The 26,808-nt window shown below is 45.3% G+C and overlaps 1 protein-coding gene across 1 annotated transcript; it reads right to left on the bottom strand.

Annotated features, from left to right (window-relative positions):
- Nucleotides 1-4,923: 4,923 nt before the first annotated feature.
- LOC123180481 (peroxidase A2) lies at nucleotides 4,924-6,441 on the bottom strand. Its single transcript, XM_044592558.1, has 3 exons — nucleotides 5,886-6,441; nucleotides 5,635-5,800; nucleotides 4,924-5,546 (listed from the first exon to the last, which is right to left on the bottom strand). The coding sequence occupies exons 1-3, from the start codon at nucleotides 6,318-6,320 to the stop codon at nucleotides 5,125-5,127; spliced, it is 1,023 nt and encodes a 340-aa protein (XP_044448493.1). The 5' UTR covers nucleotides 6,321-6,441; the 3' UTR covers nucleotides 4,924-5,124.
- Between the last annotated feature and the right edge of the window lie 20,367 nt (nucleotides 6,442-26,808).

Here is a 26,808-nt window from a genome sequence, read left to right as displayed (position 1 = left end):
CAACATGAACGCCGAGGCCATACAAGAGTTCATACAATTGGTCGACCGACTACGGAGTATCCAACTAGTGGACAGGATTGACGACAAAGTTGTCTGGTCTTGGAAAGGAGATGGCTTGTTCTCGGTTCGGTCAGCTTATCGAGCTCATTTTGCTGCACGTATTGAGTCCGCAGGAGCAATGGAGATTTGGAAGTCCAGAGCACCGGCAACGTGCAAGTTCTTTTCCTGGCTGGCGGCGCAGAAAAGATGCTGGACGGCGGACAGATTGCAGCGACGTTTATTGCCACATCCGGCGGCATGCCCGTTCTGCGATCAGGAGCCAAAAACGATCGACCACCTGCTCCTTGGATGTGTTCTCGCTCGACAAATATGGTCCGTCATTATGGGCAACTGGGGAAAGCCTCACTGGACTCCGGAGCCGGAGGCTGAGCTCGTTCGATGGTGGACTTCCCTTAACATCGAGAAGACCAAGAGGAAGGAAACATGGACAGTGATCACTTTAGTGGCTTGGACACTGTGGAAACATAGGAACGACATCGTGTTCAACGGAGCTTCCCCATCTGTCAGCACGATCCTCCGGCAGATTGAGGCGGAGGGACAGAACTGGAGGGCTGCGGCCCTGCTGAGGGAGGCAAGATCACTCCCAACTAGGTTAGACCGGTTGAGTGGTAGCGAGTAGTTAGCATGCGGTCTCGGGCTCGTGCATCCGTGGGTTGTGTTGTAACGTTGTAAAAATCCGCCATCTTGGCATCTTCTATCTATGATCTCGATACGTCTGCTTGACGTATCCTTGAAAAAAAGGACATCACTATAGGCAAGTGTCGTGTATAAAGAATGTACAGAAAAAAAGTAGCCTGTTGCGAATTCCATCTAAATACATTTGACTCATTTGACAATTGGATATGCTTCAAACTTATGAGCAGTTCATTCCATACTTCCAGAATAGGACCTAGTAAGTCCCTACGTGTCAGGTTCATCTTCGCCCAGGACCAAGGCGAACATTGCATATTTATGTCTAACAATTCTTTGTAGTCCTAGGTATTGCACTCAGAGAGGAGTGAACTCCAACCAGTTATCCTCTCAGAGGCTATCATGATTCATGGGAATCGTCCCCGACTAAGAAAGAGCCAAATACTAGGAAAAAGAATTCCTTGATGTTCACCAGCCGAAGATCCTAAAGACTCAAATCACCCTGACTTTTGGGGTGGCACAAGACACTCCACTTAGCAAGGCGATATTTCTATTAGTGAACATTGATGAAGTATCAGAGATGTATACCTTACAAGTGCGGACGGACTGTATCAACCTACAAATGGCCTAGTGTCCCTCTAGTCCCGCGGCAAGCCATACCGAGGTAGTTATTCAGACGAGATAATGATGGCCACCCTAACTTCAGGATTCTATCAGAACCAGAGGTAATGACCTAGTTTGCTGAGAGATCGGATCACATCTCTAGTTTTTTTTAGCACCTATCCCTCACCAAACAAGAAAAAATGACCTCTATTTGCGCACGAAGTTGCTTGGGGCGCATGATTCATATAGCTTTCAATATTTCTTCTCCAGATAGCATTGAAACGTTATTTGGGACGTGGTTAACTGGAGTATACTCAGCTATTGCGGCACAAATTCGGATAAGAGCATGTGCTTTATTGTGGGCTATATGAAACTATATAAATGATATGATCTTTAGCAGACAAAATATTTAAATTTGTTGCAGGTCATCTTCAGAGCTACAGCGTGGTCCGTACGTGGTCCTTACTCACTCCTATGGATTCCAGGGAGCCTATGGTTACTGATGCAACCGTTGGGAGATGGTCGCACGGGGTATCTTCAATCGATTTGGATGGCGACCCATTAATAGGGTAGATGTTTAGTCATCGTATTCTGTTTCTAGCTGGTTGTGGCTTTATGATTTCAGATTTTTTTGTTTTATTTTGCTCCGTTTGCGAGCTGAACTTGTTCTAGACTTTATATTTCTTTGGCATCTTTTAATAATATGTCCGTATGCATCTTGCGGATGCAGAGGCCGGATGTGATCCTCCTTCTAAAAACAAGTTTTGTAGCACTAACACACTGGCCTTGCTCTAGCCTAGCCAGCAGGGCAGCCCAGCCTACAGGCAGATACGTAGATGGAAAACTCGTGCTAGCAATACTCAAACACGCCTTTAATTTGATGCTCCTCTGACTCACTTCCTTTGTCCTTGATTTGGGTGTGGACTTGTGGGACTGCGGGGGTTTACCCTGTGAAGGAGTAGTTTTAGTTTATTCAAGAACAACTCGTGCCAGTTCTCCATATATTCTGAATATCTATTTTTTTCTTTTTTTCTCGAAAAGGGGGGACTTCCCAGCCTCTGCATAAAAAAGATGCATACAGCCAACTTATATAAATAAGCAAATAGGTTCAACAAAGGTCTGACAGTCTGAACGAAAGGAATTCCTTTTAGTCGCGAGGTACAACTGATATCCCCCCTGCTCTGTCTCACGACTCAGTGTTTTTTTTCTTTTTTTTAAACAAGGCAAAAGATTTGTCATTTTCATTGATTAAGAGAGAAGTTTTAACAGGAACCCGCAAGGCGGGAGAATGGAGTCTACTCTCGCGGCATTACATTACAGAGGTGTCTAGCGCCTGCATGCGCCCAAATACGAGCCTCCTCCTTTATCCTAGCAGTGACCATGGTCACCGTGGTAGCGACATTCCTAAAAACTCTTGCATTGCGCTCATTCCAGAGTTCCCAGGAAACAAGCATGAGCATGGAGGCCAGAGCCTTCCTCGGGGGCCCCCTATCTAGGATAGTCTTGAACCACCATTCCTTTACAGAAATTTCGTAACGCCAGCCCACAATGATAGCATTGTTTATGCCGATCCATGAAGCCACATTAGCCCAAACGCGTTGGGAAAATCTGCATTGGAATAGGAGATGTGGTGCAGATTCAGTAACTTGCTTGCATAAAGGGCAAAGCCCACAATTGGGCCAGCCCCGACGCTGCAGCCTGTCCGCTGTCCAAACACGATTCTGGATGACGAGCCAAGCAAAAAACTTGCACTTGGGAGGAGCCCAAGCTTTCCAAACGGACATGTTCATGTTGCTCCTGAGATGGCCCTTGAACTGCGCCATGTAGGCCGAAGAAGCGGAATACTCGCCACTTGTAGTGAGCTTTCATAGGATAGTATCACGGACACCCGCAACAAGGTTGATCGTAGACACCCTTTCCCAAAGGAGGGCGAACTCCTGGATGTGCCCCAAGGATAGGCCGTGCTGGGTGTTTATTTGGCTGACCCAGAAATTGTTCAGGAGTGCCTTTTGGACTGTGCACGTCTTTTTCTTAGAGATGTCGTAGAGAGCGGGTGCAATGTCTTTCGGCCTGATCCCATCCAGCCAAGAGGAGTTCCAGAAGCTCGCGCTGCAACCGTCTCCGATGTGAACCATGGTGGCAGCCGCAAAAATGTCTCTGTCCTTGTCAGTACATGGTGTTCCAGTGCCTAGCCAAAGCTTAGGGGGATCTGCCCATTCATACCAAAGCCAACGAAGACGCAAGGCGGTTGCAAATTTCTCGAGGTTGAGCACTCCTAGCCCACCATAAATCCTTGGCTTACACACAAGTTCCCAATTAACTTTGCATTTTCCTCCCGTGACCTTGTCACAACATGCCCACAGATATGCGCGTCTCAAACTATCAATCTTCTTCCTCACCTCCACCGGTAAATCAAGGGGCGTCAGATGGTAGATTGCAATGGCTGTGAGCACCGCCTTGACGAGGACAATACGACCAGGGGTGGCCACGTGCTTGGCCGCCCATGGCGGGAGCTTGCCGGCGACCTTGTCCTCTAAATATTGGAAATGTATCCTTTTGAGTCTTCTAACTGAGAGGGGCAGCCCCAAATATCGCACTGGGAAGCCGGAGCGAACTGCTGGAAAGTCATGTAGAACATCCTGAAGGTCGATGCCCTCGCAACGGATAGGCGCAACGAGACTCTTTGCACAATTGGTGACCAAGCCAGTGACCTCCCCAAAAGAGGCCAATGTCGACGCCAAGAATTGAATATCACTTTTAATGGGTGCAACGAAGATGGCAGCATCATCGGCGTACAAGGACGCACGGATCAGTATTTTTTTTTTCATAGTTTCTTTTTGTGTGTGTGAAAAATCTACACTTCGTGGAAGCATGGTTGATGATGTTTAACACAAACTCTGCTTGAAATGATGATGTGATTGCTGAGCTCGTAAATGAGACAAGGCAAGGAGACTAAACAATAAATATATACCTGATCCCGTTTGAGTCGCAACATTGTGTTATCAGATTCCTTGATTTAATCATGTCAAAAAAAAGTTTCATTGATGTAGTGAAATTGGGGGCTATTTTTTTATTTGAAATGAAAGGTACATCATGCTCTTATATATTTCAAAACGGACTGTAGCCCGAAGACCAAAGGTCAATTACATGAAACTTTTATATCACGCACCATGGTGCAAAGGCCATAAGCAGCCTAAAGAACGGGAAAAGAAGGAAAGGGAGAAGCATGGAAAAAGGTTAAACGAAAGAAGGACCTAGGCCAGAAACCAAGCTTACGCACCCATTGTAACATTGGGGGCTAATTAGAGATGATATCACTCTGATGAATGATGCTATGAGTGGTACTGCTAGAATGGATGTATAGGATGAGATGTGGCTGAGCGATAGAGGCTTCTCTAGGCACCGGTGTGGTCTGTTGTTTTCGCTTTTCTGATTAGTGGGCTGTAAAAAAAAAATCCCCCCTTTCTATAATGAAACGGCAGAGCTCTTGTTGTTCTTCTCAAAAGGAAATTGGGAGCTAAGTCAGAAAAAGGAGAGCAAACAAACCACACGGCTCGACTTGGTTGCCGAGCTTCACATCATATTCGTGTGGTGAGAATCAAACACTTCCCCACAGTTTGAGCGAAAACATTGAAATGACTTTTTGCACTTTTATTCCACGTCGGACAACAAGCATGCATGCATGAAATGTTTACATTTGGTTGACACACATACCAATTATTCCTGGACAATAGGAGATGAATTCATCCTTACGTCCATGATCACACACACATCACATGCCACACCCACACTTGTAGTGTATATCCGCACGTGGTCCCCCATCCTCTATTCTCAATTGACGAACGCGCAGCGCTTCCGGACTTCCCCCTTGGAGGGGTCCGTTATCACCCTGATGTTCCCCATCTTGATCATCGAATTCGCGAAGGCCTTGAAGAAGGCGTCCTGGCTTCCGGCGAACCGGTCGACGATGGGCGCCGTCGTCCCCACTGCGAGTGGGTCTGACTTGAGCTCCTGGTCAGACTGGAGGAAGCCGCGGTTCACCTCGAGGCTCGTGAAGTAGTTCTTGTCGAACTTGTCGGGTGTGGTCGGGTCGAGGTCGTTCAGGGACGACCCGTCGCCGTTCCTTGGGCATCGCTGGGACAGGAAGGTCCTGTAGCCCGGGCTGAGGGTCGGGTCGGGCCGGTTCGTCCCGCTGAAGTTGTACAGCCGGTCCGTGACGAACTGGCATTGCACGCGGCCGAAAGTGTGCGCGCCTAGGGAGGGACACAGTTGAAACAGAGTCAAGGCCAATATTCTCTCTTCGGACGTGCGTTGTGCATGTGCGCGAGCTTGGTTGGTTACCTGAGAGGGCGACGAGGTCGGTAGTATCGTCGAGCGTGGCGTTTCTGAACTTCTCTTTAAGGTTTTTGAGGCCGTCGAAGGGGCTTGGTAGTTTCCCGGCTTCGAAAAAGTTGGACGTGAAGCCGTCCAGCCTCCCCAGCAACACGCTCCACCCGGGTCCTCCGGACTGCATATACATGCCAACTTAGTTAGCATCATGCTCATGCACCCGTTCGATCACTGTACGTAACTAGCTAGGTGGTAGCACGTACCAGCTGGACCGATATCTCGGAGGCGATGGCGAGGATGTCGGCGCAGGAGACGACGCCGGGGCAGGCGGCCTCGAGGGCGGCCTTGGCGGCGTCGACGACGTTGTAGCCGCGCGCCGAGCCCTTGTTGGGAATGGCGTCCTGCTCCGTCTCCATCCCGTTGAAGGTGTTCAGCAGCAGCGAGCCGTCGCAGCCCTGCACGAAGCAGTCGTGGAAGTGGAGCCGGATCAGGCTGGCGAAGATGCGAGGGTCCGACTTGTGCGCCTGCACCAGCACCCCCTGCACGATCTTGTACGCGTCCGGGCACGTGCAGTCGTAGTAGTCCACGCGCAGGTCTGCCGCCGCCGCCCCGCCGGCGTGGAGGACGCAGACGGCCGCCAGCAGCGCGGCCAAGGTGGCGGCGCCGAGGGCGACTGGGGAGGAAGAAGAAGAAGCCATGTTGCTAAGAGGCTGATGAAGTGATGAACACTGTGAGGAAACGGGAGCTGGATTTATAGGCCAAGTTCTAACTCGATGGTTTTAACATGCATGCATTCTCGAGGTTGTTTTGTTTTACGTAAGTATACTTTCGCGGGGTAGGATAGAGTTTTGAATGGATGGATAGATGCATGCGTTCCAACCCCAATCGACAACTTGCAGAAGAGGGAACAATCAGTTGAGCTCCTTGGACTACTTTTCAAACTTGTTCACGATACTTTCTTTGATGTTTCCGATTCAATGAGTGAGCGTGACTGAATATTGTCTCTAGCTATAGCTAGTCTCACATGCTTGCAAACGTATGTGCCGCGTGTCTGCGGTTCAGTCATGTGTTGGGTGGTGTATCGTGTTCAAGTAGTGGCGAGATGAAGAAACATTGTTTTCGGATTTCTATATATCCAATCACAGCTATGCTTCTGCCTGTCCGGGTAAATATATGTTACTCTCTTCGATCTAAATTAATTGTCGCAGGTCTAGTACAACTTTTGAATCGGAGGGAGTAGCTAGTTTGGACTTTGGACCACTAGTACATATTTATGGTTTATTTTTCTCCGAAGCCTATTCCTGAATCATATGTGTATTTACTACCTCCGTTCTGGTTTATAAGTCTCCTTTGTAGTTTATGTCAAATTTTGACTAAAAGTTTAATTAACAAAGCATTAATGCATGTCACCAAAAATTATATCGTTAAGTTCGTATTTAAATATAGTTTTCAGTTATATTATTTTTATGACATGCATTAACATTTTTAATTAAATTTAAGGTAAAAAATTGGCAAAACATACAAAAGAAACTAATAAACCAGGATGGAGGTAGTAGGTCATGTATCTTATCTGTCAAGTAGCTTCAAAATTATTTGAAGGTTATCTTTAGAGATACATGATGGATCCGTATGTGGTGCTTTTTGCAACATCTGGAGGATCATGGGCCTATGGCCTTTGGGTGGAGCCGATGAAAGATGATAGCGCGGGATACGTCCAACCACTTTGGATGACACTCTAGTAATTAATATGTTGTGTTTAAGTCGTCATGTAAACCAAATCTTGTTATCTTAGACCTTGTTTTCACTTTGCAATATATGTTTGGATGTTTGCTATTCCCTCCGTTCACAAATATAAGATGTCCTAACTTTTTTTCGAATCCGATGTATGTGGAGTTATGAGTGTGGTTTTTCAGCTCCCGGGTGCCCCTACACCCTCTCTATAAACAGTATACTAAAGAAAAATAGAAAACAAAATAAAAAATCTGAAACTTTCCAACATCAAATATGATCAAACTTTGCAGATGCTTGCAAGTTTTCATGCAAAAATAAAACATTCAAGGAGCTCTTCACAAGAAAAAGATCTCAATGCTTGAAGTTTTGAGCGCTTTTAGCACTGAAATCTGAAACTCACGATATTCGAGGAGCTGTACATGATATTTTGTTATGGAAACTTGCAAGAACCTACAAAGTTTGACCATATTTGATGTCGCAAAGTTTCAGATTTTTTTTGAATTTTTTTCTGTTTTCTTGAATTACTGTTCATAGAGGGTTCAAGGGCACCTGGGAGCTATCACACCTTTCTCGTAGAGTTATAGACACGTTTTAGTGTGTTTGTTCACTTATTTCACTATTTCAACCCGTATGTAGTTCATATTAAAATATTTAAAACACCATATATTTGTTAGCGGAGAGAATACGATATTTTGATAAATATAGCTACGTGCATGGAATGACAGAGAGGCCGACGGTTAACCTCACTTTTGAAAAAAAAAATCCATCTCATGGACAACCAGAGGCAGGGATGTCTTGCCAGATTTTTCCTCTTCCTTACCATTAATATCTCATCAACCAACAGACTGAATGTGACTGCAATTCTTGAGGGAATGTGACGGCATCAACATTCACATATATTGGATATTCCAAACCCAATCAGTACCTTCCGTCAAGACAGAAGATCGGTGTGAGCTGTATATATAGACGAAACTTCCTTCCTTCTCCATGTGATGACGACGGCTGTCTTCCCATCCATACATGCAACGTCCATGTTATTGTGCTAACATTTTTTTTTTAGAAAAGGAGGATGACTCCCGGCCTCTGCATCTGGGAGATGCATACGGCCACTTTATTGATTATTCTCGAGGACCGTACAAAGTGTTACAACAATGTGTCTGAAACCACCATCTTGGCAACATATGTCGCTACTCCTATCCAAAATGATGAGGGGGTGCTAGCTGGGCCACTACCCAAACCACTCACCTAAGCTAACATCAAAAGCCGGAAGCCGAAACTCATTCGGAAGCCCCAGCCGAGCCACATACCGGGTCTGGGGCACAATCCGGTCAGACGCACTCATGTGTCGTCGCCGCCATCTTCCACAGGTCCGTCTTCAGATCATATTGAGGCTTCTACCTTGTCTGGCCACTCTGCCATCGACGTCTCCATGACGCCAGACAGCTTCCTCCTCCTGCACGAGTCCATCTCCGCGCATCAGACGCCGAGTCTCCACAGCACCATGCCGCCGAGATCCGCCACCATCAATGTGAAAGATGAAGCACCGCTCCACCAAAGTCGCCGTCCTCTAGTCCCTCGAGCCCGTGTGCACCTCCAAGAATGACGCCCCCAGGGGGGAAACGACACCAGAGAGCCGCCGTCATCCGATCTACTGATCTAGGGTTTCCCCCGGAGGTAGCAGAGAGTGGCCTTGAACTTCTCCACGACGATGCCTTCAGGAAGGGAACGATGCAGACATCGTCGCCATCGCCGGCCTTGGCAATAGCCAATAGCAGGTTTTCACCCAGATCTGATCGAAGACCTCCATCTCTCGTACACGGGTCGCCGTCCGAGAAAGCCGCCGACGAGCAGACGCGATCTAAGTCCCGCCGCCGCCGCGCGCAGACCGGCTGACCACGTGGTTGCAGCCGCGCCGCTGCAATCCACCTCGATGCAGAGCCCACGAGGACCTGCGCCGCCACCCCGCGACGCCCGCTACCGCCAGGGACCAAATCCGCGCGGATCTAGCCGGAGGCGTGCCGGCCCGCCACCGCCCGATCTGACCCGCCGCAGCCGCCGCGCCGCGGCCGTCCACCAGGTCGCCGCCAAGGCAGGCCACCCCGACGGAGCGCCGCCGCGCCGCTAGCCCCCGCCATAGGCTAGCGCCCCCGCTCGGGAAGCCGTCCCGCGCCGGCCATTACCATGGGCGGAGGGGAAAGGAAGGCCCCGCCGCCGCCCCGGCCGGCCGGGCTTCGCCCGGCAGCCCCACCGGGCGGCGGCGAGGGAGGTGGGCAGAGGAGGGAGGAGAGAGGCGGCGGCCGGGATGGGTTCCCCTCGGGGCGCCCACGGGAGCGCCCGCGAGAGGAGGCACCAAAAAACATACATATACTAGCTATTGTGATCGTAAGGCGAGTGTGATCGTTTCATAATTTAGTGCAAATATTTTTCTTTTAAAGTCAAACCTCACGACTTTGATCAAGTTTGAGGAGAAAAACATTTACATCAACTATGTCAAACATATGTCAAGGGGTTTAAACATCTTATAATATTGAACGGAGGGAATATATATGCATGCATAAGTACATGACACTTGGTACGTGAGCTACAGTTACATTGTTGTCGTATGAGTGGATGACACATGCTAGGGACCAACGTATGAATGCCATCCATGTCTGGCCGGAGAGGTGGAGTGCACGCACAACATTGCTATCGTCAAGTAGAGCTGCAACCGTAGCATTAAGGCTCGCTGGCCTCGTTGGCACATAGGAGTACATGATCAATCTCATCATCTTTCGTACTGTTTCGTCTACCATCAATGATTTGAGGCTGCTTTGTACACGACGGAGTGCGGACAAACAACCAATATGGTTCAAGGGATCACGTAAAGCTGTAGTTATCTGAGTACACTGGTAGAAAAAGGCCCATTTGTCCCAGTTCACAAGGCATTTGTCCCGGTTAGGGAACCGGGACTAAAGGGTCGGTACTAAAGCCCTATACCTTTAGTCCCGATTCTTATACCAACCGGAACAGATGGGGCTCCACGTGGCCGCTGCGGCTTGCCCTGGCAGGGGGGCCTTTTGTCCCGGTTGGTAGCACCAACCGGGACCAATAAGCTACCACGCGTCAGCAGTTCAGGCCTAGGGTTTTTGTTTTTTTTTCTGAAGGGAGGAGGGGGGGGGGGTTGGGGGTTTTGGGGGGTTCTGTAGGGTTAATGTAGGTGCTTCATATATTGTGTTAGCTAGCTAATAGAGAGAAGTGTCCTCTCTTATCTCCGTGCTTGGTCGACGCTACGTGCTATACGTATAGAGAGGACTCGACACGCTAACTAGTAAGCAAATGAAGGAAATCATTAAGTGCAGAAGATCGTCATGAACATATGCATACAAAGAGAAGTGATATCGACCTCTCCTTCTCCGAGAGATTGGTTGAACAACAAGTTTTCGTATATCTAACCGACGCTACTGGCTACATATATACAATATAAGATCTCTTACAATCCCCTAATATCTGAACTCAACTTCCACATGGTATTCTCCGGCTTTATTGATGATGTGATCAAGAAAGAATCCTGCCAATTCCTCTTGAATTGCTTTCATGCGATCTTGTGCTAGGAGTTCATCCCGCATCTGTCACGCCTAATTTGAAGAAGGGGTCAATACATATATATGAATGAAACTCAACACAAATGATGGTAATAAAATGAAATTGTGAATATTATTGCTTACGCACTTCATATTGTCTTTTAGAGTAGCCCCGCTTATTCTTGGCCGTCGCGTTGTAGATGAACTCGCAAACGTAGTATCCACAGTAATTATTCCCGGGTTCCTGCCACAAGCACTTTACGAGAAATAGAGGTCAATCAAACTGATAGTGGAGCATTATAAATGGCATTGATGAAAGTAGCTAGAATCAACGGGAGATGCGTGGAACTAGCTAGCTAGTAGTACTTACTTTTGGGTATGTAAATCGCAGCTCCCCGACAGTCCCGGAGCTTGTGCGGTGAATACTTTCCAAACCCTGCGAGACAAAGAAAACAATTACTTGATATCAGGAAATGAACAAAGTTGCCGATATGGTGCGATAATGATCGGTTGAACTTACTTCTTGAGCATTTTAGTCATGTCCGCATAGTCCTCAGGATCTTTTCATCTCGAGTCTAAGACGGTTACTAGTCCCTGCTCAAGCTTAATCTCTAGGAGAATATAGTGAAAGCTGCGCACGCATGCATAACTCATCAATTACATTACTATAACCTCGAGTAATAAGGGAAACCGAATATGCACAAGATAGTAACACTCACTTGAAGTTGTAAGGAAAGAGTATTTTATCTTTGTTTTGATTTATTAGCAACGATTTGAGCAAGTTGGCCTCGGTTTCTTTGGCATGAAATTTAACCATAAATTCATCTATGAGATTTGTGTTCATGAACCCAATATCATAGATTTCTGCTTTTCTGCATTCGACGATCTTCAATCTGCATAATATAGTGAGGATAATTATAAATACATGCAATGAAAGAGTTGAGCTATATATAGAGACTTAATGACAGAAGTAGTATATACAGACAGTAGCAAGTGACCGTTAATTTATCGAGGGACTTTTGATTGAAAAACTGGAAGAACTCCTCAAATGAAACAGACAACAGATCAATTCCAACGAGGTCGTGCTCCTCTTTAAATCTCATCGTCAAAGTATCCTTCCCCCCCAGACTCTCTGCAGGTTTTCATGTACCAATTATGGAATCTTCGCATCATCGTTGTTAGAGGAGGACTTCCATCTTTGGCGAGAGGCTTCCCGTACTGGTATTTGTGTTCGTCCACCTCCATTGTATCATAATGTGCATCGTCGGGCAGGTAATCTCCAAGATTGGTACCGGGCAAAATCCCCGGATGATTAGCGACGATATCGCTAGACACCTTAAGCGGGGGGCACGATTGGTTCGCTTGTTCGCCGAGCTGGGCAATTTTTCTCCTAACCTTCGATCACAGCAAGTACTTCCCGACCGCTCCGCTTCCTGATATGTCCTTTCAATAATGCGCTCATAGTTGTTTTTCGGCGGAGACGGTGGTGGTTTCTTCAGGGCATCGATAGTGCGCTTTGCTTTTACTGCATCTATCTTCTCCTCCGGAGGTGGATGTTTCTTAGCTCTTTGCGTTTCAAAGAAGACCTTCACATAGGCTTGACAGATCTCCTCATTTTCCTCCGCGGTCATCTCGTATGGTAACTTCTCTACAGGCTTGAGAGATGGATTGAATCTGTATTGCCTCCCGGCTCTGGCTGTATTGCTAGACGCCGGAGCAGACGGAGCGGCTGTCTTCTTTCCTTGCTTACGAGGCGGAGGACTACGACGCGCCGGAGCAGCCGGAGCGGCGGCAGCTTCTCCGGATCCTCCTCTGGCGGTAGGGTGAAATTTGCCTTCAGCGCGGTCAAAAGATCAGCTTTCTGCCTATCGTTGACATAAGACACCCGAGGGTCTTCGTTCTTAGGCTTATACCATTGGTGGATGCTGATCGGGATCATGTCCCTAACAAGAACCCCGCACTGAGCAGAAAATGCTTCCTTGGTCCGGATGGTGCAATCGGTTGGCCATCGCGCGCGATTTTTGTTATCGTGAACCTTTCATCCGAGCGCAACTTTTTCTTCGGGCCTCTTCTCATTACCGAAGTTTGGCTCGATCCGGAGGGCTAGAAAAGAAGAAAGAAGAGAGTTAATATGTGTACATATAAAACAATTAATGCATCAATTATCTATAGTCAGCACAGGCTTAATTAATATATATACCTCGCCGGACTCCGTTCGGCCACCGGAGCCGTCATCACGGTGTCCTTCTTCCACCGGCATTCGGTCACCGGAGCCATCATAATCATGTCCTTCCTCCTCCATTGTTCGATCACCGTAGCCTGCTTCTTCACCCTGTCCTTCCAGACTATCGGTGTCGTTGAGATACGGCAAGACATCAGCTCCGGCTGCGATTATGTCCCGCAACACCTGTTCTGCTTCCTCGCCTCGGCCGTTCTCCATAGTTTCTGCAAATATTACAACATGGCAATTATTATACAAACATGACAGATGGCTATATTAGTGGAAAAAGTAGACCTAGCTAGCTAATCACAACAAGGAATCATATTAGTGGCCTCGACGCTTCTCTAGGGTTTGGGGTGGCCTCGGCAACGCTTCAAGGGTTCGGGCTGGCCTCGACAACGCTCTTTTAACTTGGTAAATTTGGGTGGCCTCGACAATGCTTCTATGGTTTGGACCGGACCGCCTCTCTCACGTTTGTCTATGTCAAAGGATTCAACAAAACTATGTCTTCATCATTAGGCGAAAGTAACAGGCGCATGATGGTACGAAGCTCTCCAAAGTTATTTTGGAACGGAGTCCCAGATAGGATAATTCGCTTTTTGGTACAAAGTTCAGCAAGAGCCTTCCGAATATCGCTATTTGGAAGGCCTTTGCTGAAATTCGTACCAAAAGACGAATTGTCCTATCCGGGACTCCCTTCCAAAATAACTTTGGAGAACTTCATACCATCATGCCCCGGTTACTTCCGGCTAATGATGAAGCCATGGATTTCTTCAATACTTTGACACTAGGCAACCTGTCGACCCCTCGGCGATCCTCGACCCTCGACCCTTGACTGCTCGGTGATCCATGACCCTCTACCCTAGTTCCTGACCCTCGACCCCCTCATGTCACGTTTGTCTAGTGTCAAAGGATTCAACAAAACCATGTCTTCATCATTAGGCAAAAGTAACAGGCGCATGATGGTACGAAGCTGTTCAAAGTTGTTCTGGAACGGAGTCCCAGATAGGATAATTCGCTTTTTGGTACAAAGTTCAGCAAGAGCCTTCCGAATATCGCTATTTGGAAGGCCTTTGCTGAAATTCGTTCCAAAAGGCGGATTATCCTATCCGGGACTCCGTTCCAGAACAACTTTGCAGAACTTTGTACCATCATGCCCCGGTTACTTCTGGCTAATGATGAAGCCATGGATTTCTTCAATACTTTGACACAAGGCAACCTCTCGACCCCTCGGCGATCCTCGACCCTCGACCCCTCGACCCTCGAACCCTCGGCGACCCTCGACCCTCGAACCCTCGGTGACCCTCGACCCCTCTGCGTTCCTCGACCCTCGACCCCTCGGCGACCCTTCTTGAGCATGCGTTGGTTTTCCCTTGAAGAGGAAAGGGTGATGCAGCAAAGTAGCGTAAGTATTTCCCTCAGTTTTTGAGAACCAAGGTATCAATCCAGTAGGAGACTACACGCAAATTGCCTAGTACCTGCACAAACAAATAAGAACCTTGCAACCAACGTGATAAAGGGGTTGTCAATCCCTTCACGGCCACTTGCAAAAGTGAGATCTAATAAAGATAATAAGATAAATATTTTTGGTATTTTTGTTGTATAGATTGGAAAATAAAGATTGCGAAATAAATAGTAAACTAAAATTGTAGGTTGGAAACTTATATGTAAAGTAGACCCGGGGGCCATAGGTTTCACTAGTGGCTTCTCTCAAGATAGCATATATTATGGTGGGTGAACAAATTACTGCCGAGCAATTGATAGAATAGTGCATAGTTATGATGATATCTAAGGCAATGATCATGAATATAGGCATCACGTCCGTGTCAAGTAGACCGAAACGATTCTGCATCTACTACTATTACTCCACACATCGACCGCTATCTAGCATGCATCTAGAGTATTAAGTTCATAAGAACGGAGTAACGCATTAGGCAAGATGACATGATGTAGAGGGATAAACTCAAGCAATATGATATAAGCCCCATCTTTTTATCCTCGATGGCAACAATACAATACGTGCCTTGCTGCCCCTGCTGTCACTGGGAAAGGACACCACAAGATTGAACCCAAAGCTAAGCACTTCTCCCATTGCAAGAAAGATCAATCTAGTAGGCAAAACTAAACCGATAATTCGAAGAGACTTGCAAAGATATCAAATCATGCATATAAGAATTCAGAGAAGAATCAAATAATATTCATAGATAATCAAGTTCATAAACCCACAATTCATCGGATCTCGGCAAACACACCGCAAAAAGTATTACATCGAATAGATCTCCAAGAGGATCGAGGAGAACTTTGTACTGAGATCCAAAGAGAGAGAAGAAGCCATCTAGCTCATAACTATGGACCCGAAGGTCTGTGGTAAACTACTCACACATCATCGGAGAGGCTATGTTGTTGATGTAGAAGCCCTCCGTGATCGAATCCCCCTCCGGAAGATCGCCGGAAAAGGCCCCAAGATGGGATCTCATGGGTACAGAAGGTTACGGCAGTGGAAAAGTGGTTTCGTGGCTCTCCTGGATGTTTTCAGGGTATAAGAGTATATATAGGCGAAAGAAGTAGGTCGGTGGAGCTGCGAGGGGCCCACGAGGGTGGGGGCGCGCCTACTCCCCTGGGCGCGCCCTCCTACCTCGTGGCCGCCTCGTGGCTTCCTTGACCTCCACTCCAAGTCTCCTGGATTGCGTTTGTTCCAAAAAAGATCCTCGCGAAGGTTTCATTCCGTTTGGATTCCGTTTGATAATCCTTTTTTGCGAAACACTGAAATAGGCAAAAAAACAGCAAATTGCACTGGGCGTTCGGTTAATAGGTTAGTCCCAAAAATAATATAAAAAGGTATATTAATGCCCATTAAACATCCAAAACAGATAATATAATAGCATGGAACAATAAAAAATTATATATACGTTGGAGACGTATCAAGCATCCCCAAGCTTAATTCCTGCTCGTCCTCGAGTAGGTAAATGATAAAACAGAATTTTTGATGTGGAATGCTACCTAATATAATTTTTCAATGTAATTCTCTTTATTGCAGCATGAATGTTTTAGATCCAAAAGATTCTGGACAAAGTTTTAATATTGACATAAAAATAGTAATACTTCAAGCATGCTAACCAAGCAATTATGTCTTATCAAAATAACATAGCCAAAGAAAGCTTATCCCTACAAAATCATATAGTTTGGCCATGCTTCATTTTCGTCACACAAAATGCTCCCATGATGCACAAACCCGATGAAAAGTCGAGCAATTGGTTCATACTTTTTAACGCGCTTAAGCCTTTTCAACCCTTACGCAATACATGAGCGCAAGCCATGGATATAGCACTTATGGGTGGAATAGCATATGATGATGGGGGTTATGTGAGAAGACAAAAAAAGGAGAAAGTCTCACATTGACGCGGCTAATCAATGGGCTTTGGAGATGCCCATCAATTGATGTCAATGCGAGGAGTAGGGATTGCCATGCAACGGATGCGCTAGAGCTATAAATATATGAAAGCTCATCAAAAGAAACTAAGTGGGTGTGCATCCAACTTGCTTGCTCACGAAGACCTAGGGCATTTTGAGGAAGCCCATCATTGGAATACACAAGCCAAGTTCTATAATGAAAAATTCCCACTAGTATATGAAAGTGACAAAATAACAAACTCTCTATCATGAAGATCATGGTGCTATTTTGAAGCACAAGTGTGGAAAAAGGATAGTAACATTGTCCCTTCTCTCTTTTTCCCTCATTTTTTTTGTTTGGGATTCTTTGGCTTTTTTTATTTGGGCTTCTTTGGCCTCTCTTTTTTCGTCCGGGGTCTCATCCCGACTTGTGGTGAATCATAGTCTCCATCATCCTTTCCTCACATGGGACAATGCTCTAATAATGATGATCATCACACTTTTATTTATTTACAACTCAATATTACAACTCGATACTAGAACAAAAATATGACTCTATGTGAATGCCTCCGGCGGTGTACCGGGATATGCAATGAATCAAGAGCGACATGTATGAAAGAATTATGAGGGTGGCTTTGCCACAAATACGATGTCAACTACATGATTATGCAAAGCAATATGACGATGATGGAGCGTGTCATAACAAACGGAACAGTGGAAAGTTGCATGGCAATATATCTCGGAATGGCTATGGAAATGCCATAATAGGTAGGTATGGTGGCTGTTTTGACAAAGATATAAGGAGGCTTATGTGTGATAGAGCGTATCATATCATGGGGTTTGGATGCACCAGCGAAGTTTGTTGGGGAACGTTGTAATTTCAAAAAATTTCCTACGCACACGCAACATCATGGTGATGCATAGCAATGAGAGGGGAGAGTGTCATCCACGTACCCTCGTAGACCATAAGCAGAAGCGTTATGACAACGCGGTTGATGTAGTCATACGTCTTCACGATCGACCGATCCTAGTACCAAACGTACGGCACCTCCGCGATCTGCACACGTTCAGCTCGGTGACGTCCCACGAACTCACGATCCAGTAGAGCTTCGAGGGAGAGTTCCGTCAGCACGACGGCATGATGATGGTGATGATGAAGCTACCGACGCAGGGCTTCGCCTAAGCAATTCTACGATATGACCCAGGTGGATTATGGTGGAGGGGGGCACCGCACACGGCTAAAAGATCAATGATCAACTTGTGTGTCTATGGGGTGCCCCCTCCCCCGTATATAAAGGAGTGGAGGAGGGGGAGGAGGACGGCCTCCTAGGCGCGCCCCAAGGGGAGTCCTACTCCCACCGGGAGTAGGATCCCCCCTTCCAAGAGTAGGAGTAGGAGGGAAGGAAGGAGGAGAGAGGGGGGAGGAAAAAGGGGGCGCCGCCCCCCTTCCTTGTCCAATTCGGACTAGAGGGGGAGGGGGCGCGCGGCCTGCCCTGGCCGCCCCTTCCTCTCTCCACCAAGGCCCATGAGGCCCATTACACTCCCCGGGGGGTTCCGGTAACCCCCGGTACTCTGGTATTCGTCCGAACTCATCCGGAACCCTTCCGAAGTCCAAACATAGTCATCCAATATATCGATCTTTATGTCTCGACCATTTCGAGACTCCTCATCATGTCCGTGATCATATCCGGGACTCCGAACTACCTTCGGTACATCAAAACATAGAAACTCATATTACCGACCGTCACCGAACGTTAAGCGTGCGGACCCTACGGGTTCGAGAACTATGTAGACATGACCGAGACACATCTCTGGTCAATAACCAATAGCGGAACCTGGATGCTCATGTTGGTTCCTACATATTCTACGAAGATCTTTATCGGTCAAACCACATAACAACATACGTTGTTCCCTTTGTCATTGGTATGTTACTTGCCCAAGATTCGATCGTCGGTATCTCAATACCTAGTTCAATCTCGTTACCGGCAAGTCTCTTTAGTCGTTCCGTAATGCATCCTCCCACAACTAACTCATTAGTTACATTGCTTGCAAGGCTTATAGTGATGTGCATTACCGAGAGGGCCCAGAGATACCTCTCCGACAATCGGAGTGACAAATCCTAATCATGATCTATGCCAACTCAACAAGTACCATCGGATACACCTGTAGAGCACCTTTATAATCACCCAGTCATGTTGTGACGTTTGGTAGCACACAAAGTGTTCCTCCGGTATTCGGGAGTTGCATAATCTCATAGTCATAGGAACATGTATAAGTCAGGAAAAAAGCAATAGCAATATACTAAACGATCAAATGCCAAGCTAACGGAATGAGTCAAGTCAATCACATCATTCTCTAATGATGTGATCCCGTTAATCAAATGACAACTCATGTCTATGGTTAGCAAACTTAACCATCTTTGATTCAACGAGCTAGTCAAGTAGAGGCATACTAGTGACACTTTGTTTGCCTATGTATTCACACATGTACTAAGTTTCCGGTTAATACAATTCTAGCATGAATAATAAACATTTATCATGATATAAGGAAATATAAATAAAAACTTTATTATTACCTCTAGGGCATATTTCCTTCAGTCTCCCACTTGCACTTAATCTAGATTACACAGTAATGATTCTAATACCCATGGAGTCTTGGTGCTGATCATGTTTTGCTCGTGAGAGAGGCTTAGTCAACGGGTCTGCAACATTCAGATCCATATGTATCTTGCAAATCACTATGTCTCCCTCCTTGACTTGATCGCGGATGGAATTGAAGTGTCTCTTGATGTGCTTGGTTCTCTTGTGAAATCTGGATTCCTTTGCCAAGGCAATTGCACCAGTATTGTCACAAAAGATTTTCATTGGACCTGATGCACTAGGTATGACACCTAGATCGGATATGAACTCCTTCATCAAGAATCCTTCATTTGCTGCTTCCGAAGCAGCTATGTACTCCGCTTCACACGTAGATCCCGCCATGACGCTTTGCTTAGAACTGCACCAACTGACAGCTCCATCGCTCAATATAAACACGTATCCGGTTTGTGACTTAGAGTCATCCGGATCAGTGTCAAAGTTTGCATCGACATAACCATTTACGACGAGCTCTTTGTCACATCCATAAACGAGAAACATATCCTTACTCCTTTTCAGGTATTTCAGGATGTTCTTGACCGCTGTCCAGTGATCCACTCCTGGATTACTTTGGTACCTCCCTGCTAAACTAATAGCAAGGCACACATCAGGTCTGGTACACATCATTGCATACATGATAGAGCCTATGGCTGAAGCATAGGGAACACCTTTCATTTTCTCTCTATCTTCTGCAGTGGTCGGGCATTGAGTCTGACTCAACTTCACACCTTGTAACACAGGCAAGAACCCTTTCTTTGCTTGATCCATTTTGAACTTCTTCAAAACTTTATCAAGGTATGTGCTTTGTGAAAGTCCAATTAAGCGTCTTGATCTATCTCTATAGATCTTGATGCCCAATATATAAGCAGCTTCACCGAGGTCTTTCATTGAAAAACTCTTATTCAAGTATCCTTTTATGCTATCCAGAAATTCTGTATCATTTCCAATCAACAATATGTCATCCACATATAATATTAGAAATGCTACAGAGCTCCCACTCACTTTCTTGTAAATATAGGCTTCTCCCAAAGTCTATATAAAACCATATGCTTTGATCACACTATCAAAACGTTTATTCCAACTCTGAGATGCTTGCACCATTCCATAGATGGATCGCTGGAGCTTGCACACTTTGTTAGCATCCTTTGGATCGATAAAACCTTCAAGTTGCATCATATACAACTCTTCTTCCAGAAATCCATTCGAGAATGCAGTCTTTACATCCATTTGCCAAATTTCATAATCATAAAATGCGGCAATTGCTAACATGATTCGGACAGACTTAAGCATCGCTACAGGTGAGAAAGTCTCATCGTACTCAACTCCTTGAACTTGTCAAAAACCTTTCGCAACAAGTCGAGCTTTGTAGACAGTAACATTACCGTCATCTTCTGTCTTCTTCCTGAAGATCCATTTATTCTCGATGGCTTGCCGATCATCGGGGAAGTCAACCAAAGTCCACACTTTGTTCTCATACATGGATCCCATCTCAGATTTCATGGCCTCAAGCCATTTTGCGGAATCTGGGCTCATCATCGCTTCCTCATAGTTCGTAGGTTTGTCATGGTCAAGTAACATGACCTCTAGAACAGGATTACCGTACCACTCTGGTGCGGATCTTACTCTGGTTGACCTACGAGGTTCGGTAGTAACTTGATCTGAAGTTACATGATCATCATCATTAGCTTCCTCACTAATTGGTGTAGGAGTCACAGGAACAGATTTCTGTGATGAACTACTTTCCAATAAGGGAGCAGGTACAATTACCTCATCAAGTTCTAGTTTCCTCCCACTCACTTCTTTCGAGAGAAACTCCTTCTCTAGAAAGGATCCATTCTTAGCAACGAATGTCTTGCCTTTGGATTTGTGATAGAAGGTGTACCCAACAGTCTCCTTTGGGTATCCTATGAAGACACATTTCTCCGATTCGGGTTCGAGCTTATCAGGTTGAAGCTTTTTCACATAAGCATCGCAGCCCCAAACTTTAAGAAATGACAACTTTGGTTTCTTGCCAAACCACAGTTCATAAGGTGTCGTCTCAACGGATTTAGATGGTGCCCTATTTAACGTGAATGCAGCCGTCTCTAAAGCATAACCCCAAAACGATAGTGGTAAATCAGTAAGAGACATCATAGATCGCACCATATCTAGTAAAGTACGATTACGACGTTCGGACACACCATTATGCTGTGGTGTTCTGGGTGGCGTGAGTTGCGAAACTATTCCGCATTGTTTCAAATGAAGACCAAACTCGTAACTCAAATATTTTCCTCCACGATCAGATCGCAGAAACTTTATTTTCTTGTTACGATGATTTTCCACTTCACTCTGAAATTCTTTGAACTTTTGAAATGTTTCAGACTTATGCTTCATCAAGTAGATATACCCATATCTGCTTAAATCATCTGTGAAGGTGAGAAAATAACGATACCCGTCGCGAGCCTCAACATTCATCGGACCACATACATCAGTATGTATGATTTCCAACAAATCTGTTGCTCGCTCCATTGTTCCGGAGAACGGCATTTTAGTCATCTTGCCCATGAGGCATGGTTCGCAAGTACCAAGTGATTCATAATCAAGTGATTCCAAAAGTCCATCAGAATGTAGTTTCTTCATGCGCTTTACACCAATATGACCTAAACGGCAGTGCCACAAATAAGTTGCACTATCATTATCAACTCTGCATCTTTTGGCTTCAATATTATGAATATGTGTATCACTACTATCGAGATTCAATATAAATAGACCACTCTTCAAGGGTGCATATGACCATAAAAGATATTACTCATATAAATAGAACAACCATTATTCTCTGATTTAAATGAATAACCGTCTCGCATCAAACAAGATCCAGATATAATGATCATGCTCAACGCTGGCACCAAATAATAATTATTTAGGTCTAAAACTAATCCCAAAGGTAGATGTAGAGGTAGCGTGCCGACCGCGATCACATCGACTTTGGAACCATTTCCCACGCGCATCGTCACCTCGTCCTTAGCCAATCTTCGCTTAATCTGTAGTCCCTGTTTCGAGTTGCAAATATTAGCAACAGAACCTGTATCAAATACCCAAGTGCTACTGCGAGCACTAGTAAGGTACACATAAATAACATGTATATCACATATACCTTTGTTCACCTTGCGATCCTTCTTATTCGCCAAATACTTGGGGCAGTTCCGCTTCCAGTGACCAGTCCCTTTGTAGTAGAAGCACTTAGTCTCAGGCTTAGGTCCAGACTTGGGCTTCTTCACTTGAGCAGCAACTTGCTTGCCATTCTTCTTGAAGTCCCCCTTCTTCCCTTTACCCTTTTTCTTGAAACTGGTGTTCTTGTTGACCATCAACACTTGATGCTCCTTCTTGATTTCTACCTCCGCAGCCTTTAGCATCGTGAAGAGCTCGGGAATTATCTTATCCATCCCTTGCATATTATAGTTCATCATGAAGCTCTTGTAGCTTGGTGGCAGTGATTGAAGAATTCTGTCAATGACACTATCATCCGGAAGATTAACTCCTAGTTGAATCAAGTGATTGTTATACCCAGACATTTTGAGTATATGCTCACTGACAAAACTATTCTCCTCCATCTAGCAGCTGTATAACTTATTGGAGACTTCATATCTCTCAATCCGGGCATTTGCCTGAAATATTAACTTCAACTCCTGGAACATCTCATATGCTCCATGACGTTCAAAACGTCGTTGAAGACCCGGTTCTAAGCTGTAAAGCATGGCACACTGAACTATCGAGTAGTCATCAGCTTTGCTCTGCCAGACGTTCAGAACATCTGCCGTTGCTCCTGCAGCGGGTTTGGCACCTAGCGGTGCTTCCAGGACATAATTCTTCTGTGCAGCAATGAGGATAATCCTAAAGTTACGGACCCAGTCCATGTAATTGCTACCATCATCTTTCAACTTTGCTTTCTCAAGGAACACATTAAAATTCAACGGAACAATAGCACGAGCCATTTATCTACACCAACATAGACATGCAAAATACTATCAGGTACTAAGTTCATGATAAATTAAAGTTCAATTAATCAAAGAACTCCCACTTAGATAGACATCCCTCTAATCATCTAAGTGATCACGTGATCCATATCAACTAAACCATGTCCGATCATCACGTGAGATGGAGTAGTTTTCAATGGTGAACATCACTATGTTGATCATATCTACTATATGATTCACGCTCGACCTTTGGTCTCAGTGTTCCGAGGCCGTATTTGCATATGCTAGGCTCGTCAAGTTTAACCCGAGTATTTTGCGTGTGCAAAACTGGCTTGCACCCGTTGTATGTGAACGTAGAGCTTATCACACCCGATCATCACGTGGTGTCTCGGCACGACGAAATTTCGCAACGGTGCATACTCAGGGAGAACACTTATACCTTGAAATTTAGTGAGAGATCATCTTATAATGCTACCGTCGATCTAAGCAAAATAAGATGCATAAAAGATAAACATCACATGCAATCAATATAAGTGATATGATATGGCCATCATCATCTTGTGCCTTTGATCTCCATCTCCAAAGCACCGTCATGATCACCATCGTCACCGGCGCGACACCTTGATCTCCATAGTAGCATCGTTGTCATCTCGCCAACTATTGCTTCTACGACTATCGCTACTGCTTAGTGATAAAGTAAAGCAATTACATGGCGATTGCATTTCATACAATAAAGCGACAACCATATGGCTCCTGCCAGTTGCCGATAACTCTGTTACAAAACATGATCATCTCATACAATAAAATTTAGCATCATGTCTTGACCATATCACATCACAACATGCCCTGAAAAAACAAGTTAGACGTCCTCTACTTTGTTGTTGCAAGTTTTACGTGGCTGCTACGGGCTGAGCAAGAACCGTTCTTACCTACGCATAAAAACCACAATGATATTTCGTCAAGTACGTGCTGTTTTAACCTTCACAAGGACCGAAGCACGTCGGTAGAACCAGTCTCGCGTAAGCGTACGCGTAATGTTGGTCCGGGCCGCTTCATCCAACAATACCGCCGAATCAAAGTATGACATGCTGGTAAGCAGTATGACTTGTATCGCCCACAACTCACTTGTGTTCTACTTGTGCATATAACATCTATGCATAAACCTGGCTCGGATGCTGATAACCCACAAGTATAGCGGATCGCAACAGTTTTCGAGGGTAGAGTATTCAACCCAAATTTATTGATTCGACACAAGGGGAGCCAAAGAATATTCTCAAGTATTAGTAGTTGAGTTGTCAATTCAACCACACCTGGATAACTTAGTATCTGCAGCAAAGTATTTAGTAGAAAAGCAGTATGGAAGTAACAGTAACAGTAGCAAAAGTAATATTTTTGGGTTTTGTAGTGATTGTAACAGTAGCAACGGAAAACTAAATAAGTGAAGAACAATATGTGAAAAGCTCGTAGGCATTGGATCGGTGATGGAGAATTATGCCGGATGCGGTTCATCATGTAACAGTCATAACATAGGGTGACACAGAACTAGCTCCAATTCATCAATGTAATGTAGGCATGTATTCCGAATATAGTCATACATGCTTATGGAAAAGAACTTGCATGCCATCTTTTGCCCTACCCTCCCGTGGCAGCGGGGTCCTAGCGGAAACTAAGGGATATTAAGGCCTCCTTTTAATAGAGTACCAGACCAAAGCATTAACACATAGTGAATACATGAACTCCTCAAACTATGGTCATCACCGGGAGTTGTCCCGATTATTGTCACTTCGGGGTTGCCGGATCATAACACATAGTAGGTGACTATAGACTTGCAAGATAGGATCAAGAACTCACATATATTCATGAAAACATAATAGGTTCAGATATGAAATCATGGCACTCGGGCCCTAGTGACAATCATTAAGCGTAGCAAAGTCATAACAACATCAATCTCAGAACATAATGGATACTAGGGATCAAACCCTAACAAAACTAACTCGATTACATGATAAATCTCATCCAACCCATCACCGTCCAGCAAGCCTACGATGAAATTACTCACGCACGGCGGTGGGCATCATGAAATTGGTGATGGAGGATGGTTGATGATGACGATGGCGATGGATTCCCCTCTCCGGAGCCCCGAACGGACTCCAGATCAGCCCTCCCGAGAGAGTTTAGGGCTTGGCGGCGGCTCCGTATCATAAAACATGATGAATCTTTCTCTCTGATTTTTTTCTCCCCGAACACGAATATATAGAGTTGGAGTTGAGGTCGGTGGAGCACCAGGGGGCCCACGAGGCAGGGGGCGCGCCCTAAGGGGGAAGGCGCGCCTCCCACCCTCGTGGACAGGGTGTGGGCCCATGGCCTTTATTTTTCCGCCAGTATTTTTTATTATTTCCAAAAATAATCTTCGTGAAGTTTCAGGTCATTCCGAGAACTTTTGTTTCTACACAAAGATAACACCATGGCAATTCTTCTGAAAACAGCGTCAGTCCGGGTTAGTTCCATTCAAATCATGCAAGTTAGAGTCCAAAACATGGGCAAAAGTGTTTGGAAAAGTAGATACGTTGGAGACGTATCAACTCCCCCAAGCTTAAACCTTTGCTTGTCCTCAAGCAATTCAGTTGATAAACTGAAAGTGATAAAGAAAAACTTTTACAAACTCTGTGTGCTCTTGTTGTTGTAAATATGTAAAGCCAGCATTCAAGTTTTCAGCAAAGATTATGACTAACCATATTCACAATAACACTTAGGTCTCATGTTTACTCATGTCAATGGCATACTCAACTAGCGAGCAATAATAATAAATCTCGGATGACAACACTTTCTCAAAACAATCATAATATTATATAACAACATGGTATCTCGCTAGCCCTTTCTGAGACCGCAAAACATAAATGCAGAGCACCTTTAAAGATCAAGGACTGACTAAACATTGTAGTTCATGGTAAAAGAGATCCAGTCATAGTCATACCCAACATAAATTAATAGTAATGGATGCAAATGACATAGGTGCTCTCCAGCTAGTGCTTTTTAATAAGAGGGTGATGAGTCAACATAAAAGTAAATAGATAGGCCCTTCGCAGAGGGAAGCAGGGATTCGTAGAGGTGCCAGAGCTCGGTTTTGAAATAGAGATGAATAATATTTTGAGCGGCATACCTTCATTGTCAACATAACAACCAAGAGATGGCGATATCTTCCATGCTATACACATTATAGGCGGTTCCCAAACAGAATGGTAAAGTTTATACTCCCCCTCCACCAACAAACATCGGTCCATGGCTTGTTCGAAACATCGGGTGCCTCCAGCTAACAACAATCCTGGGGGAGTTTTGTTTGTAATTAATTTGATTTGATTTGCATAAAGCATGGGACTGGGCATCCCGGTGACCAGCCATTTTCTCGTGAGTGAGGAGCGGAGTCCACTCCTCTTGAGAATAACCCGCCTAACATGCAAGATACAGACAACCCTAGTTGATACATGAGCTATTCGAGCATACAAAATAGAATTTCATTTGAAGATTTAGAGTTTGGCACATACAAATTTACTTGGAACGACAAGTAGATACCGCATATAGGAAGGTATGGTGGACTCATATGGAATAACTTTGGGGTTTAAGGGATTGGATGCACAAGAAGTATTCCCACTTAGTACAAGTGAAGGCTAGCAAAAGACTGGGAAGCGACCAACTAA

The sequence above is a fragment of the Triticum aestivum genome, chromosome 1D (genome assembly GCF_018294505.1).
Source record: "Triticum aestivum cultivar Chinese Spring chromosome 1D, IWGSC CS RefSeq v2.1, whole genome shotgun sequence".
NCBI classification, from domain to species: Eukaryota; Viridiplantae; Streptophyta; class Magnoliopsida; order Poales; family Poaceae; genus Triticum; species Triticum aestivum.
This window is presented reverse-complemented; position numbering and strand designations above follow the sequence as displayed.